The sequence below is a fragment of the Pseudorca crassidens genome, chromosome 4, assembly GCF_039906515.1.
Source record: "Pseudorca crassidens isolate mPseCra1 chromosome 4, mPseCra1.hap1, whole genome shotgun sequence".
In the NCBI taxonomy this organism is placed as follows: Eukaryota; Metazoa; Chordata; class Mammalia; order Artiodactyla; family Delphinidae; genus Pseudorca; species Pseudorca crassidens.
This window is the reverse complement of record NC_090299.1, coordinates 75472262-75487710: the sequence shown is the minus strand read 5'-3', so window position 1 is coordinate 75487710 and position 15449 is coordinate 75472262. Positions and strand designations below refer to the sequence as shown.

Genomic DNA, 15449 nt, shown 5'->3' with positions numbered 1-15449 from the left:
GGCTACCTTTGGAGAAAACCAAAATTCAGAACTTACTAGTTTGTGGGGGGTTTTCCTTTTACATCCTAGTCTTCTAATAGCAATCACTGGAAAGTGTAATTTAAAGGCTCATGATAAATGCATAGCTGTGCAGAAATTTCTGATCTGGGAAAGTTTCTGTTTACTTTCTTACTTTCACTCTTAATAAGCTATGAAAGAAATCATTTTTCAGCATTTTTTGCTCTCACACAACTCAAACAATATAGTCTAATTTGTCAAGGACAGGAATAAACATCTCTGATCAGGAAAAAGCTACAGAAGTTTTTCTCAGTGTGGAAAAAGTTGGCATTTCTCAGACTCTTACCGTCTTCATGTGCTCTTCTCTTGGTTCTCAAAGTTCTTGGGTTTTGGGTATGACTTTCAAATAATTCTTAAATGAGAACATAGGAGAAGAATCATTATATGACATCGTCTAAAATACATTAGTCTTCAAGCATTCAAATCCACTAAAGTTAGAACATTTAAGCAGTTGGACAGATGAAGAATGAGTTTAAGAATTAGGAATATTTTGGTACAAGATTTGAAAAGACATTGAAATTCTTGACTTATATTAGGTATGTGATTTATAATAATTTAGGGGGTCATTTGAACATAAAATAGTGTTAGGAATTTACTACTGAAGAATATCTTGCTAAGTTAAATGCAAAGAGGAAAGTTTATAGTATTTTCATTTTGAAAGGGTCACTTCCAAGGTTACCATGTTTCCATTTGGCAGTTCTGAGAGATGGTTGTCTTAGGAGGCCATCAACTTCTTCATAAAATCTCATTTTTCCTTGAGGGTTGCCAGTTTTCTTTTGTAAAACTCTGTATTCATATTTTAAATTTTTGTATTTGGTACGACATTGTTTCCAGTCTCTGTCTATTCCAAACTGCATTAGTCTTCTGGCAATTTCCTCAAATATTTCTTTGTTTCTTGTGGCCCCTTCAAGCATTTGCTTAATTTTTTCATCAGACCATATGTTTATAAGTGCTCTGACCTCATTGTCACACCAGTGTTTTCCAGCCTCTGTGTTGCTCACTGTTATAATCTGTAAATGACTTTTAGCATCTTCTAAAGGAATATGATTACCTATGAATCGACATGAGTTACAATTATTCAAACTTTTAGATACATCCTGTATTTGAATATCATTCATTTAAAACAACCTGGATTGATGTAAAGCACTGAGAATTTCAGTATAAGGATCATCTTTTTTCATATATTCATATGCAAACAAAATATTTTTTAAATTATAAGGCAGACTAATCCCCAATATTAGTGAGAATATTAGCTGCTTTTCATCAGTAGGTATTCTTCATTGGATATTTATGAATATGGAGAGTCTCTGTATTTACAGATTTTTTTAGTAAGAAGTGGGAATAGGGACTTCCCTGGTGGGGCAGTGGTTAAGAATCCGCCTGCAGGGGACACGGGTTCAAGCCCTGGTCTGGGAAGATCCAAGGTGCCGCGGAGCAACTAAGCCCGTGCGCCACAACTACTGAGCCTGTGTTCTAGAGCCCACGAGCCACAACTACTGAAGGCCGCGCACCTAGAGCCCGTGCTCTGCAACAAGAGAAGCCACCGCGATGAAAAGCCTGCGCAGCACAACGGAGAGTAGCCCCGGCTCGCCGCAACTAGAGAAAGCCCGTGCGCAGCAACGAAGCCCCAACGCAGCCAAAAATTTAATTAATTAATTAATTAACTTAAAAAAAGAAGTGCGAATAGACATTTTCTTTACTCCCTACCATATTCTCTACCAACTCAGGCATTTGGGATAATACATAATAGAGATCTTCCCTGTAACTATTTAAACTGGTATATATTAGATTTTCAGTATCAAAAGAACATTTAAAATTCAACAATGTATATGCTGTACCTGACCCAGTGATACTGTGCAGTGCTGTGGGGCCACCCACCTCTTCTGAGGCAGTACTTACAGTGTCTTCCTCTGTCAGAAAACAAACAGTAGCAATTTAAATTTGTTGTTCACAGAACCCCAATCTACTTTTGCAATTGAAGATTGTGCTGAAAAAGTAGTAAGACTGGACCCCAGCATCAAAACTGTAACCTCAAAGCCAGGAACATTTGCCATCTGTAACCAAACTTTGAGATGCCCTTATAGGATTCACCACCAACACCAAAATGTTGGAAGTATGCTGCCTTAAAAGTCTCGAGGCAGTATGCTCTGTTTGGGAGTATGAAAGTGCTTTGTGATCCAATTTGGTAACGTCTTTCATTGTTACATTTTAATGCCTGCCAGAGTGCTCTTACATCTCTTTTTTCATTTGATCCTCCTTTTAACTGAGAATGATCCTTATTGCAATACATATAAAGGAATGAAAGACTCTTAAGATTTTAAGTGGTTTTAGCAGTTTTCACATTCAGATGTTAACAGCAGATAAGTGATAAATATTTTAAGGAACTTAAAATGCTTAGCCCGGTAAATATAACAGGGATTTATTCTAGTGGACCAGTATGTGTTTAGGATGTTTACAAGTCAGATGTTTGTAATTTGGGGACGGCTCCTCATATGGGTATGTTGGATTGCTATGTTGAAGTACAGCAATGCTGTGACAGTCTTCTTTTATCCCAGCTGTACTTTCCTATACACTGGGACATTTAAAAAGAAAATCTATATTACTATGATTAGGTGTCTAGTTGCTTGCAATGATTATTGTAAAATTAGACAAAGGTTTGTATTAGTAGATCTGCGAGGCAAAAATGTAGTTAAGAGGGCAGTAAGCATATGCAGCAATGGGTACGTGGAGATTTTATAAACCGTAATATTCTGTTACTTCAAGGATACTGACTGGTACAATCTGCCACTATGTTCTGATTTCCCAGATCTTATTTGCACTCATTTGTGAATGTGTGCATGTGCACTTGCAGTGTGTATTAACTTCTATAATAATTTTATCACCTTTGTAGGTTTGTGTCTTTACTATCAAGGTCAAGATACTCAACAGTTTCATCAAAAGGTTGCCCTTTTATAACTACACCTACCATCTCCTTCCATGCCCAAACCCTTCTCCTACCCTTGCCCCAGTGGTTACTTTTGGAGATCCCAAGTCCACGGTAAACTTTGAGCTCAAATCTCATTTCAGCAAAACATGAATTTATACTTCAGTGAACATTTTACTTAAGTGACTAAAACTGTCAGTTCCTAGGCTGAGGCACATGTTCTATTCCAGGACATAACATTTACAAAGATTAGGTATTATGGAGAAATTTTGAGTAATTAGTTCTAGACAGTAAAATGTCAATGTGGGGGGGGAGGGAGGAATCCCTAAATTTAGTATCTTTTAAGGAAAGAGGAGCATTTAGTTTCTGTTATGTCCACCCCAACTGTGTGTACGGCAATTCAATTCTGACACTAACTGCCCAGAATTAGCATCAGACTCTGCAGTTTTAAGGACTCAAATCTTCCACAAGACTGCCTTTACTTCACATGCCGGCCACACTTCTGGCTGCCTGGCTATAAATTCAGGGGGTGCCATGACCTCCTCAGGTTCGATAAATTTGCTAGAACGACTCTTGAACTTAGGAAAGTGCTATACTTAGGATTACAGTTTTATCGTAAAAGAACTCAGGAACAGCCAAATCAAGAGGCATGTAGGGCAAGACTGAGCCGGTCCAGGAAGCAGGATGTGTCACCCTTCCAGCGTATCAATGTGTTCATCCAAGAAGCTCACCTGAGTCAGAGTTTTCATCCACATGATTGATTTATGGCATGACCTACCTCCTGGAGGTCAGGCTGGGCCAAAATTCCAACTCTCATCACAAGGGTGGTTTTTCTGGTGACCATCCTGAAGCTACCTAGAAACCCACCCTGGATCACCTCATTAGAATTTAAAACAAAAACAACAAAAAAACCCAAAACACGTCTACCACTGGAAATTCCAAAGGTTTTTGAAACTCTGTGCTAGGAACTAGGGGCAAAGACCAGACATAAGCTTTATTTTGTCACAGCTTTTTAAAAGTTTATTAAAGTATAAACAGTAAGAATTAGAAAAATGACACCTTTTTAATTAACAAGTTGCCTGTGTTTAAATTTATCAGCTTACCTACGTCTTAGCTTTTTTTACATGCTTATAATTTTTTAAAAGTTCTTAACACTGTTTCATATGACTAAAGTACATTAGAGTATATAATAATTTTACTGCTAAGTTTATCCAAATTGTATACAAAATATACAGAAGTGTTTAAATATTCCATTTTAAAGAAAACTAGACTATTCTTCAGTCTGTTAAAAGAAATAAATGAATTGGAGAAAACAAAATGCTTGGCATGCCTTCTGAGGTACTATCAATAGATACTTTAATGCCCTCTGCTGGCCATCACATTGCTAATTTTTGTGAAATTGCCAAGCTAGTGACTATTTTAATTTTGGAAATACATTTTACTACAGCCAAAAGGAAAATAGTTTTAAGATTATTCTTAAAAGAACCATGTAGTCTTTCACATGTGAATTTTAGGCTGACGATAAGAGTGGCCTCTAATAGGATATATGTGCCGGTCTCTACCCCTCTGAGTTGATCTACCTGTGACTGTCCTATACTAGAAAGCAGTGACTTTGGCCAGAATGCCAAGGTATTGAGGTATTCTACCTCATTTAAATAGCAACTGATACGGAGATTCATTAAGGCAATTTAATTTCTCCATATTCAGAAGAGACAGGTATAGCTGATAAGATTGTCAAACACAAATTTCCCTTCAGACAACCAGTCCCTTCTCCCGCGGTAGCTTTCTGATTCCTTTTCTCCTCTATTGCCTATGCTCAGACCGGGAGAAAAATAAATTTATTTTAGATCCAAAGAAGTAGTTATTCCGTTTTCATGGGCCATTTCTTTTTACTTAGGCATAGCCTAAGAGTTCTATGATTCTTCCCGGTGATTGATTAACTTCTTCATATTTCGTTGGTCATACATTTGTAAAGTGATAATTTGCTGGAAGTAGCTGATTTTTCTACCCCAAGTGGAATCAAATTGGATTTTATGTATTACTGTCTTCAGCCGTTTGCTGGTATTATTCTCTAAAACCACGACAACCTGGCTGTGCTTGATGATCTTCTCTAAAAATACAGGTGCCTGAATCCACTCTACAACACACACTAAACCAAAATCTCCAGGAGTTCTAAGTTGGGAACTAATTACTTATCCAGAATTCAGGGGTCCACAGCTCTAGCTGCATTTTTATTTGAAATACGAAAGAAGCTTATAGCATACTTTTAAGGTAGGAAAGTGTTACTTTTGGGAGATCGGTTTTATGACCAAGTGTCAACGTTAACAATATGGAGCAATGGCAACTCCGATAATAATATTTATTAGTAAAATGTATTAAAAAAATGAGGTGACCTCTACCTATTGATGTGAACTTTTTTTCTAAAGATAAATATCCATGTCTTTAACCTCAACAGAACAATCTTCCAAATAGTGGACTGGCAACTTGTGCATCGAGTGGTATATATTGCAGGTGTGCCTAAAATTCTTGCCTATTTAAATTGTTTTCATATGTAGCTGCTGAGATCCATGTGGGTTTATACCTTTGCTTTTATTTTCACCTGAAAATTTAAAATAGTATTATTTCTAGAATGACTGTAAACATCCTGTTTCATATTTTCTAAATATATTCCATACTAACATGTAAACATACCAAACAACTTTTTAAAACCTATCAGTTTACATCTGACTTAATATTTTCCTTTTATATATAAAAAATTACCTTGAGGTGTTGTACTTAAGTGAGTTTTCCAGAGGACTAACAAGCTTACATCTGAATGCTAACGTTTTTAACTTTTTTCATGGAAATCCTTCTGCCTTATTAAACACTATAAGTAGTAATCTGATTTTAACTCCTAATGACAAGGGCCATTGCAGTGATATCTTTAGAATCCTTAGGAGCACAGAGCTTTGTTTACTTTTGTTGTCTCACTCTAGTCAGCTGCACATTCCTGTCTAGTTAGTCTCCTTAATTTCTCTCCATTTATACCTGTCAGTGTTCTGGCAGCTATCCTTTCTCCCATCAAGCTTTTTATCTGAAGTTTGCCAAGACCGTGGGGCCCCTGATTTTTTAATCAGCATTGGTCTTTATACTTCCCAAGGCTCTATGAAGCTTTCGACTGAAAGACTACATACAAGGTCTGTGATGGCTAGGCTTCCTCTTCCCCCAATTTTGGTTTGTGTAAAAGGCAAACCATCCGATAGGAAACACACACTCTTCATCCCCTTACTACCCTATACCACAGGGCAGTGGTTCTCAAATTTGACATATATCAGAATCACCTGAAGTACTTAACAGATTGCTGGGCCTCACCTTCAGAGTTTCTGATTCTGGATGGGGCCCAAGAATTTGCGTTTTGAATAAGTTCCCAGATGATGCTGATGCCGCTACACTTTGAGAACAACAGCCTTAGGGAACTTTACTGTCATTAATAATTTCCACCTTCCATTTCTGTATTTTGGAAATGTATTATCCAACAGTACTTCATAATGTTATAACGTTCTCGTATATGTTCTTTTTTTTAAATAGATCTTTATTGGAGTATAATTACTTCACAATACTGTGTTAGTTTCTGTGGCACAACAAAGCGAATCAGCCATATGCATACACATGTCCCCATAAAACTCATCATGAAGGCCTCACCCTTATGACCTCATCTAAACCTAATTATCTCCCAACGGCCCCATCTCCAAATGTAATAACAGCGGGGGTTAGAGCTTCAACATACGAATTTGGGGGTGACACAGTTCAGTCTGTAGCAGCATCTTATAATAACATCTTATGTATTTTGTCACAGACCAAAAAAGAACCAAAAACGAATACTGTTTTACCTGTGCCAGGGCTTTGTCTCGTATCTGTCTCTCTTAGGTCTTCTGACATATTACTGACCGAGTCGTCTTCAGCTGCATCTCCAGTAATGACTGTATGAACATAGTGGGATATATGGTGGTTTGTTTTTTATTCACTTTCAGATTTGTGTTTTAAGTTCTGATATATTATTTTCCCTTTTAGAGTGAACCTGATACTAAAAACTGTGGTTGTTCACTTTTCTGTAGCTTAGATTCCCCATCCTTAAACATATTTTTTAGTCTTAGGTCACTATAAATATCTGGTGTTACTAGGTCTTCTGACATAAAACTGACAGTCATCTTCAGCTGCACCTCCAGCAATTACTGTAGGAACATAATCAGGCCACTGCTGTTGGGCTACTTGATCACCAGTTATTTTACATTTTAATTTTAATGGGGGAGATGTATAGTTCTCCAGCAGACCAGTTTCTTTTCTTGTCCACCAGTGAAACATTTTAGGACTTCTCACCACCATTTCCCAATCCTAACTCTCTATCATTTCCCTCTCTTTCCCCTAGACACACACTCATACTCTTAAGAATTAGAACTGCATCATTTAATGATGTTAAGATCTAGAAACATTATGTTTGGTAGAGGTCTTTAAGAATGTCTTGTCCAGTCTGCCCTTTTACATAGTCAGGTCTAGAGGAGAGACTTGTGAGTTCAAAGTTCCACAGAGACTGAGTTAGAACTTGGATTTCCTGACTCCTGGCCTAGAACTCATACAGTTTATTTCATGCTGTCTGTCATGTCTTTGTGTATATTGCATCTCAATCCTCTGGGTTAAACTCGTTTTGAAGAACTTTATGATGTGTCCCAGGACAACTCACACTTACATTCTCACAGGTTTTGTATTTTTCTAAGTTTTTCAATGCCCCTTTTCTGTTTACTCATGATTTTACCACAACTGGTATGAAAATTTGCTTTAACTTCTGCCATCTGGAATTGCATTTTTGCTTTATTAAAATTGGTCTTTTTAAACTTCTAGAAATTCAAATTTCTTTCCTCCTTCTGTGCAACTCTGTACTATTTTCTGTGTTCTGATCAAATATATGTGAAATCTGTTTCATGATAAATTGAGCAATTAGCTTGTTGAATAGCATTTAATGAAACCTATTTAACTTAAACTGTATTCATGTATTGACATTTTTTTATATGGTTGCATGATGTTAAGATTACTTTTCTTTGCCTTCCTACCTGTCTGATCGTCTTCCATTTTTACATTGGCACATCCTGTGGCTTCCTTTCCATCGTGGGATTCCTGTTCTTGTGAGTTTTCTGTTTTACTGTGTCCCAGAATAGCATCCAACTCAGTAAAAAATTTCATACTCTTAGTCATGCCTAGGTCTTGAGCCATTCTTACAATCTTGTATTCATGTTTTAAGTTTTTGTACTTTGTTCTGCACTGCTTCCAGTCTCTCTCTATTCCGAGTTTCTGAAGCTCGGCAGCAATTTGTTCAAATATCCTCTTATTTCTCACTGTTCCCTCTAGTTGTTGTTGTATGCCTTTATCAGACCAGATGCCTATCAGAGCCCTGACTTCTGGCACAGTCCAGTGTTTTCCTCCTTCATTTGCTACAGCTGGAATGAAAGTTGGATTATTAGGGGGTTCCATTATTGGTGGAGAGTTACCTGTACCGGGTGGGGAGGGAAACAGATATATGGGTTACACACGTCAGCTAAGATAAATAATCGGATGCAACATTAGTAAAGGAAGTAATTTTCTCTGTAGGAGATGAAATGTAAATCGTAGCTTAGTTTTTCTCTTAAACTAGTTGGGAAATGGAAGCACAGAACCTGAATCTGTTCCTTACCGTGACAGTGACTGGCTTTAATAAAGCTGTGTTTTTAATTAGTTACATTTCGATCAACTTTCTTCTCTATCGTTTCTTTCTCTTCCATTCCACTCCTTTAGTATGTGGGATGTATGTTAGTATATAGTGAAAGTCGAATATATAATTTTGTAATATTTATTTGTCAAAAGCAATAAATATAATTACATAAGAAAACAGCTTGTTGAAGACAACTTTTTCATGATAGGTGTGAGCAATTTATCTCCTTCCCATGCTTTTTCTTTATCTAATGGTTTCCACTTGCTGCATATCAGAATCTCCTAGGGAGCTTTTATAAACCACTGCCCTCACCCCTCATCCCTGGATTGTGATTCTAGTGTGCAGTTCAGGGTTGAGAACCAAGACTATTCATGAATGAAGGGCTTGGAAGAGGCACATTAATAACTGGTGCTTCCTACTCTTTGTGAAAATAAAAGATGTCCCATTGATTAAAGACCAAATGCCAAAGTGAAATATTATATTCTTTTAATGCAAGGAAATGTGCCAGAAATTTCATAATGCATTAGGCAGAATGTCTCCACTTAGTTATAAATATTTTAATAACTTTGTATTACATCTCTGGTACAGTTCTGCAAGTCGTTTTATGGTAATGGCATTACTTGACATTATATTGGTTATTTAACAACCCATTATCTTGTTTTTCTCAGATTTCATGTTTAATAAAAAGGTAGTTTGGACCTCAGCATCCATAACATTACTCATTAAAAAACACTATAGTATTTACTTGAGGTAGGGAGTTGTTTTTATTTTGTGGTGTATTTAATTTCTTTTCTTTAAGATGCTTTTCAGTATTTTTCCATACTTGGATTAACTTTCAGTAAGAATTTAGAAGCAAGAAAGAGATTTATGTTGACTTTTTGGGTGAATAAAATCATCCTTGACTTCATTATGGATTTGATATTATTTACTTTCAAATATAAAATTCTGTTCTTCTTAGACCCCAGAAATGCTGAAGTCATATGCTCATTAATATTAAGCACTTACTATGTGTAATTTTGGCCATCAGATGCCTTACTATATTTAAATAATAAAGATTGGAGGTTTGAAGGCTAATATTGCCAGGCAATTTACATTTTGTTAAGGAAATCATTTGTTTTAGAAATGATTTTTTTTTTTATAGGTTGGTAAAAAAGAGGGAAACATAAATTAATCTTAAGTGTTTCTACCAGGAAAACTCATCCATTTTCTCAGATTTGAAACCAATCTTACTTTCCAATTTGAAATTGGATCAGTTTCACTATATATTTGGCCCACCATACCATACCTACCTAGTTCCATTGGTCTGACATGAGAAACCAAAAGTAAAGGATTTCCTGGGATGTCTTCCTTGTCTACTGATGTAACTGACATTTTGCCTGGAAAGAGAGAATTCCTTTTAGAAATAAGTACGAAGGAAAATTAAAATTGGATTATAACTGATAATGCTAATAGTTTGAGTTGAATTTGTTCATATTCATGAAGGATTATAGATTTAGGTTAGATGCTTTTTGTAATAGTGGTATAATATGGTTTAAATATTTATGTCCATAAAGAGAAATCTAATTTCTTCCATCACATTGACATTTTGAACTTCCACTAGAATTGTTTGCTTCTTTTATAAGTTTCTAGAGATGGTTGCAGTTAGTTTTCAAATTAAATTACGTCTTTAAAATGAGGTATTTTCTTTTTTTTTGTATTTTAGGTGCTTTAACATAGTCGGCCCTTTAAGTGATACTGGTAATGTGAAAGAGAAATCCTGCAATGAGATAATCAGAAAATCTTGTTTTATTGGCATATGGTCAAATAGCTGAGTTGGTATGTATCGTATGTAACTAGTTGATTGATACATACTAAACTTTCCAGAAATTAATCTAAGTTTTGCTTAAATGGACCAAGGAATGTACCATTTAAAAGAACCATGCCAGCCTTGAAAAATGAAGACATCCCTCCTTGATCTCCTTATATCATTTCCACATGTTTTTCTAATTTTGTTTTACTGAGTAACGGAAATAGCATTTTACATTAGGAGATCAATGTTAGGTATGATTTTGATGGTGCAAACGTTCATTTTAAAATTACTATTCACCATTATAATTTCAAGGCATTCCATTAAAGAATAAGAAAATGAATGCTGTTTATCATCTTAAACATTGTACTGGGGATTCTTATATTAAAAACAAACAAGTGAAAAATAAGGGAAGTATCAGTGTTTTCAAATGGCATAATTGTATAAATTTAAAACTCAATATAAAAATTGTCAGTTTTTAAATCAAGTTTCATAATTATTTGAGGCTAAATTGCAGTTAGGGGATGTTTTGGATTTAGTTGGGAATATGGGAAATAAAAATCTGAAGTTACATAAAAATTCTCTTTAGAGAGAAGAACAAAAGATGTTAATATCCCCAGGTAATTTAACAGCCGAGCTTGATGAGAACAGCAAGGAAAGGTAGGGTTTGCTATTCTGTTTTCTGCTTTAGGGCCTACTTTTGTTTACTGAAAAGGTCCTGGAGCTGAACATACAGGTGGGGGGAAGAAAAGAAAAGCTCTCTCCCCAACTTCTTCAGGGGATTTCTCTTTTTTTTCCCTTAGGTTGGTCATTCCTAGCATGAATCCCAAAATTGTATGTAGGGGCCCCATGCCATGGGGAGATTTTAAACTGAAACTCTTAAGTCATTATTCCTAATGCATTTGTATGTAGGAAGAGGAGGGAAAGAGAGCGGAAACTTTCTTTCAGCGAAGGAATATGATTTGGCCGCAGTCGGCCAAAGGTATTCTGAGGTTGAGGATAATTATAACTTCCGGAACATGAAGCGTCTTAGAATTTGTATTTGGGTCTTTTGCAAAGGCTCAGTCAGACTACCTGCTGCCTAACAGAAGGGACCAGATCCTCTGTCCTTACCCCTTGCATGAATGAGGTTGATCCCAACAGTAGAAAAGGCACATTCATTTCCTTCCCTTCCTCTTTTTACCCTACACCAATAAAAATTCTGCTGCTTCCACCAAAAACACCAGAAGACATTATAAATGAATTAGACCTGGAGAAAGGAGAGCTTTCTAAGCCTTAGAAAAGAAACTATGTGACTATATTAAAACTTTCAACTTTTGTGGGTCGCATAAAAATCAGCCAAACTTGTAAGGCCAAAGAGGTCATGCAGATTTTTCGAAGACCTCAATTGACATGAACAGTCAATTTGTAAAACTGAATAAATATGTAGGAAAATGTTCCACAGCACTAGTAATTAAACAAATGCAAAGTAAAAGTTATTTATTGCATACACTGTTGTACTCGGTTCTTTATTAAATTAGCATACTCCATTATTTATTAAATTAGCAAAGTCTCTCCCCCTTTCAACCTCACTCCATAATCTTACTTGACAGGGTTCTATAAGAGGGACAGTCTCATTGTTAAATTACAATTCTTTTGGAAAGCAGTTATTTTAGCAATATGTTTCAAAGTAATTATACCCCCCGCTGAACCAGAAATTGAATTCTGATAGCCTATCCTAAAGTAATAATTTTAAAAATGGACAAAAGATAATTGATTGTAGGGAATTCCCTGGCGGTCCAATGTTTAGGACGTGGCGCTCTCACTGCTGGGGCCCAGGTTCAATCCCTGGTCAGGGAACTAAGATCCCGGAAGTCGTGCAGTGTGGCCAAAAAAAAGAGAAAGGTAATCGATCGCAGCATCCGTTATATAAGGGGGCAAAGACCCAAACTCTGGTATATGCACTCAGTTAAATATTATGGAACCATTAAGTAACATTTAACCCTAAATTATGGTCAATTCTGGGTATAATTTAAAGATTATTTTAAATGTAAACAAAATGCTAATTGTTTGTAATTTTATAATTTAAAAAATTGTATAAAAACAATCAGTGGCATTGTGGAAGATAATGTGAGAAGGGGCTGAAAACTGGGGAGGCCAGTTAAGAGGTTATCCTAATATTCCATGCGATGAAGTTCTGGATGGTGGTAATGAAAATGGAGCAGAGAGATAAATTTATGAAACATGTCAGTAGATTTTTTTTAAGGACTTAGTGACTGACAAAAAATCAAGGTTGTCTCAAACATTTCTATTTAAGTGACCAGAAATACAGTGATAGTAAGGTGGAAGCAATTTGTAGGAGGATCAGTTTTGATGGGGGAAGAGAGTTGGTTTTAGAACTGGGTGTTTGACATACCCTAAACGTACATGGTTAAGGTGTATTGTGGGCCCTCTGCTTATGAGTGAAATGGGGAGTTTGGAGCCATGCAAGTAGCTGAAAGGGCTAGAAGATCCCATTAAGAAGTGGAGATATTACCATCACATCTTCATTACACCAACCTGTGGTTAAATCAAGGCCTTTCAGAAGCTCAGTGAGTGATTTACTTATTGTTAATCAATACTTAAAGCATTTAGATGATGATGAGTGCAGAGTGATAAACTGAATAAAATAATATAATTACTGTTTAACTTGGTAATGACTGCAAAGCTTTCTCAGAATTTGGTTTGGTATTAGAAGTGTAAAGGCAGTAAGTTGGGTGGATTTTTTTACCAAAGGATTTTATTATTGAGCTTTAAACACGAAGTTCAGATAACCCAAGTTAACTCAACTGTAATCTCTCATCTTTAACCCCCCTTCTTATTTGGTACCTTTATTATACCACTTACCACTTTCTTTTGGGTTACATTTATTCACAGTTCCCTCCTTTCTGTGGTTACATCCATGAATGCATGTAACTCACTGCTTTGCACACGGTGTACACAGACAGTAGGTATTAAACAGATTTTGAATTGAATTGAACAACTCTGTTCTTAAAAATAGCTATGCTAAAATTTTGGCCATGGGAGAAATCTCATTACTGCCATTGATTTTTCCCAATTTGCCTAGTGATACGTTCGGCTTCCACAGCGAGCAAATTCTATGTAAATAGTGTTGGGTTTAACAACACAGCAGCTCAAGAACCTTGTTTTAATAAGGCATATATTACTTTTCAGATATTGTATTTTTGGCAGATTAAAGGTTTGTGGCAACCCTGTGTCAAGCAAGCCTGTTAGCGCCATTTTTCCAACAGCATGCTCGTTTCTGGTCTCTGTGTCACATTTTGGTAACTCTCAAGATGTTTCAAACTAGTTAATTGTATTATGGTGATCTGTGATCAGTGATCTTTGATGTTACTGCTACAACTCACTGAAAGCTAAAATGATGGTTAGCATTTTTTTAGCAATGAAGTATTTTTTAATTAAGGCATATACATTGGTTTTTTTTTTAGACCTAATGCTGTTACACATTTAATAGACTACAGTATAGTGTAAACATACTGTATATGCACTGTGAAACCAAAAAGTTTGTGTGACTCGCTTTGTTGAGATATTTGCTTTATTGCAGAGGTCTAGAGCTGAACCCACAATATCCCTGAGATATGCCAGTATTTAAATCATTTAATCATAAATCATTTAATCTATCAAATCTATTTGTTTTACTTACTGTTAAAATGGAGATGTTCTTCCAAACAAGTAAGGAAGTTCTTTATCAGTTATTAGTATTTTAGTGCTTTTATTTATAAATTTAGGAAAATGGGAACATAATATAGAGCAGAAAGTTCTATCTTATTTGGAGCTGTGGGAAAACAACAGTTGAGCAATATATATTTTTTTCACGACTCTTATAAAATTAAGACTTAAAATATTTTCAGAACACAATCCATTTTCCAAAAACTGCATCAACATGGGTAAGGAGCAGTTGGCACTAGCAGTTGGTGTCATTTTAACGTGTTTTTTCTGTATTTTACAGGTTTTTAAAATGGTTGGCATTAAACTCTTTTGAGATTAATTTTTACCTTGTGCAAAATAGCATATACATAACAGGTCAGTTATTTTTCTCAACCTTGATATTTCAGGCTATTTATCATATGGACTCAAGTCTGGTTCTTTTACAGTTTGCTGGGTAAAAACAAAAGAATGGTACTTTTTCTTTTTACCTTCAGTGATCTCTGGGGCTGTACTTTGGCTCAGCGTTGCCAGGCACCTGTCATTTGCATCTTCCTCTGTTAATTGTGTGGCAGGTTCATACTGCAGGATCGCATCCAAATCATGGAAGAACTTCATAGTTTTAGAGCTGTCTCCAGAGTTGTGGGCATATTTAACCGTTCTGTATTCATATTTGAGATTTTTGTACTTTGCCCGGCACTGTTTCCAATCTCTGTATACTCCTAGTGCTTGCAGCCTTTTAGCAATGTAGATGAATATTCCTTTATTTCTCAGTGTTCCATAGAGTTGTTTTCGTATATTTTTTTCTGCCCAGATACTTAGCAAAGCTTTAACCTCTTCCTCAGTCCAGTGCTTTCCTGCTCCACTCTCCATGTTGAAAGTGACCTGGAAATGATTCACTATTTCTAGCCAAGGTTTTGTTTCCTAGGAAACCAGACGGCTGGTTGTCAATAAGCTCTGAAGAGCTGAAAGGATCTAGTTTAACTGGTTCAAGCTGCCTGAGGGGAGTAACTTGAGAAACTGCCAAATAAGCAGGCTTTGTGATTAAAGAAGCCTGGACCTAAATGATTCCTAATGTTATTCATTTCAGCTTTAAAGGAAAAATTACCCTTGAGACAAAAGGGAAAGAAAACTTTTTTTGTGTTTATTTGTAATTTACTATATGATTGTTGATTTTTTGTTTGTTTGTTTTGAAAATGGTTGGCAGAGGTTCTTTCTGCCCTAAGGTTTATGGCTAACATTTTTATTTCTCCTCTGATATGAATCACTTAGTCTTTGAA

At 36.0% G+C, this 15449-nt stretch overlaps 2 protein-coding genes across 9 annotated transcripts in view; one reads left to right on the top strand and one right to left on the bottom strand.

Annotated features, from left to right (window-relative positions):
• PAICS (phosphoribosylaminoimidazole carboxylase and phosphoribosylaminoimidazolesuccinocarboxamide synthase) overlaps positions 1 to 15059 on the bottom strand; it is a 51334-nt gene extending 36275 nt beyond the window's left edge. The window contains exons 1-7 of one of the 7 annotated variants that reach the window (XM_067736090.1): positions 14661 to 15059; positions 9989 to 10075; positions 8065 to 8499; positions 6850 to 6939; positions 1896 to 1967; positions 737 to 1108; positions 344 to 409 (exon numbers count right to left, since the gene is read on the bottom strand). In XM_067736090.1, the coding sequence (XP_067592191.1) occupies positions 344 to 409; positions 737 to 1108; positions 1896 to 1967; positions 6850 to 6939; positions 8065 to 8499; positions 9989 to 10075; positions 14661 to 15042 (1504 nt within the window). In that variant the 5' untranslated portion in view covers positions 15043 to 15059. The remainder of the gene's footprint in view (positions 1 to 343; positions 410 to 736; positions 1109 to 1895; positions 1968 to 6849; positions 6940 to 8064; positions 8500 to 9988; positions 10076 to 14660) is intronic. The other 6 variants (XM_067736091.1, XM_067736092.1, XM_067736093.1 and 3 more) reach the window with 6 other exon arrangements.
• PPAT (phosphoribosyl pyrophosphate amidotransferase) overlaps positions 1 to 15449 on the top strand; it is a 37085-nt gene that overhangs the window by 5534 nt on the left and 16102 nt on the right. The window lies entirely within an intron of this gene.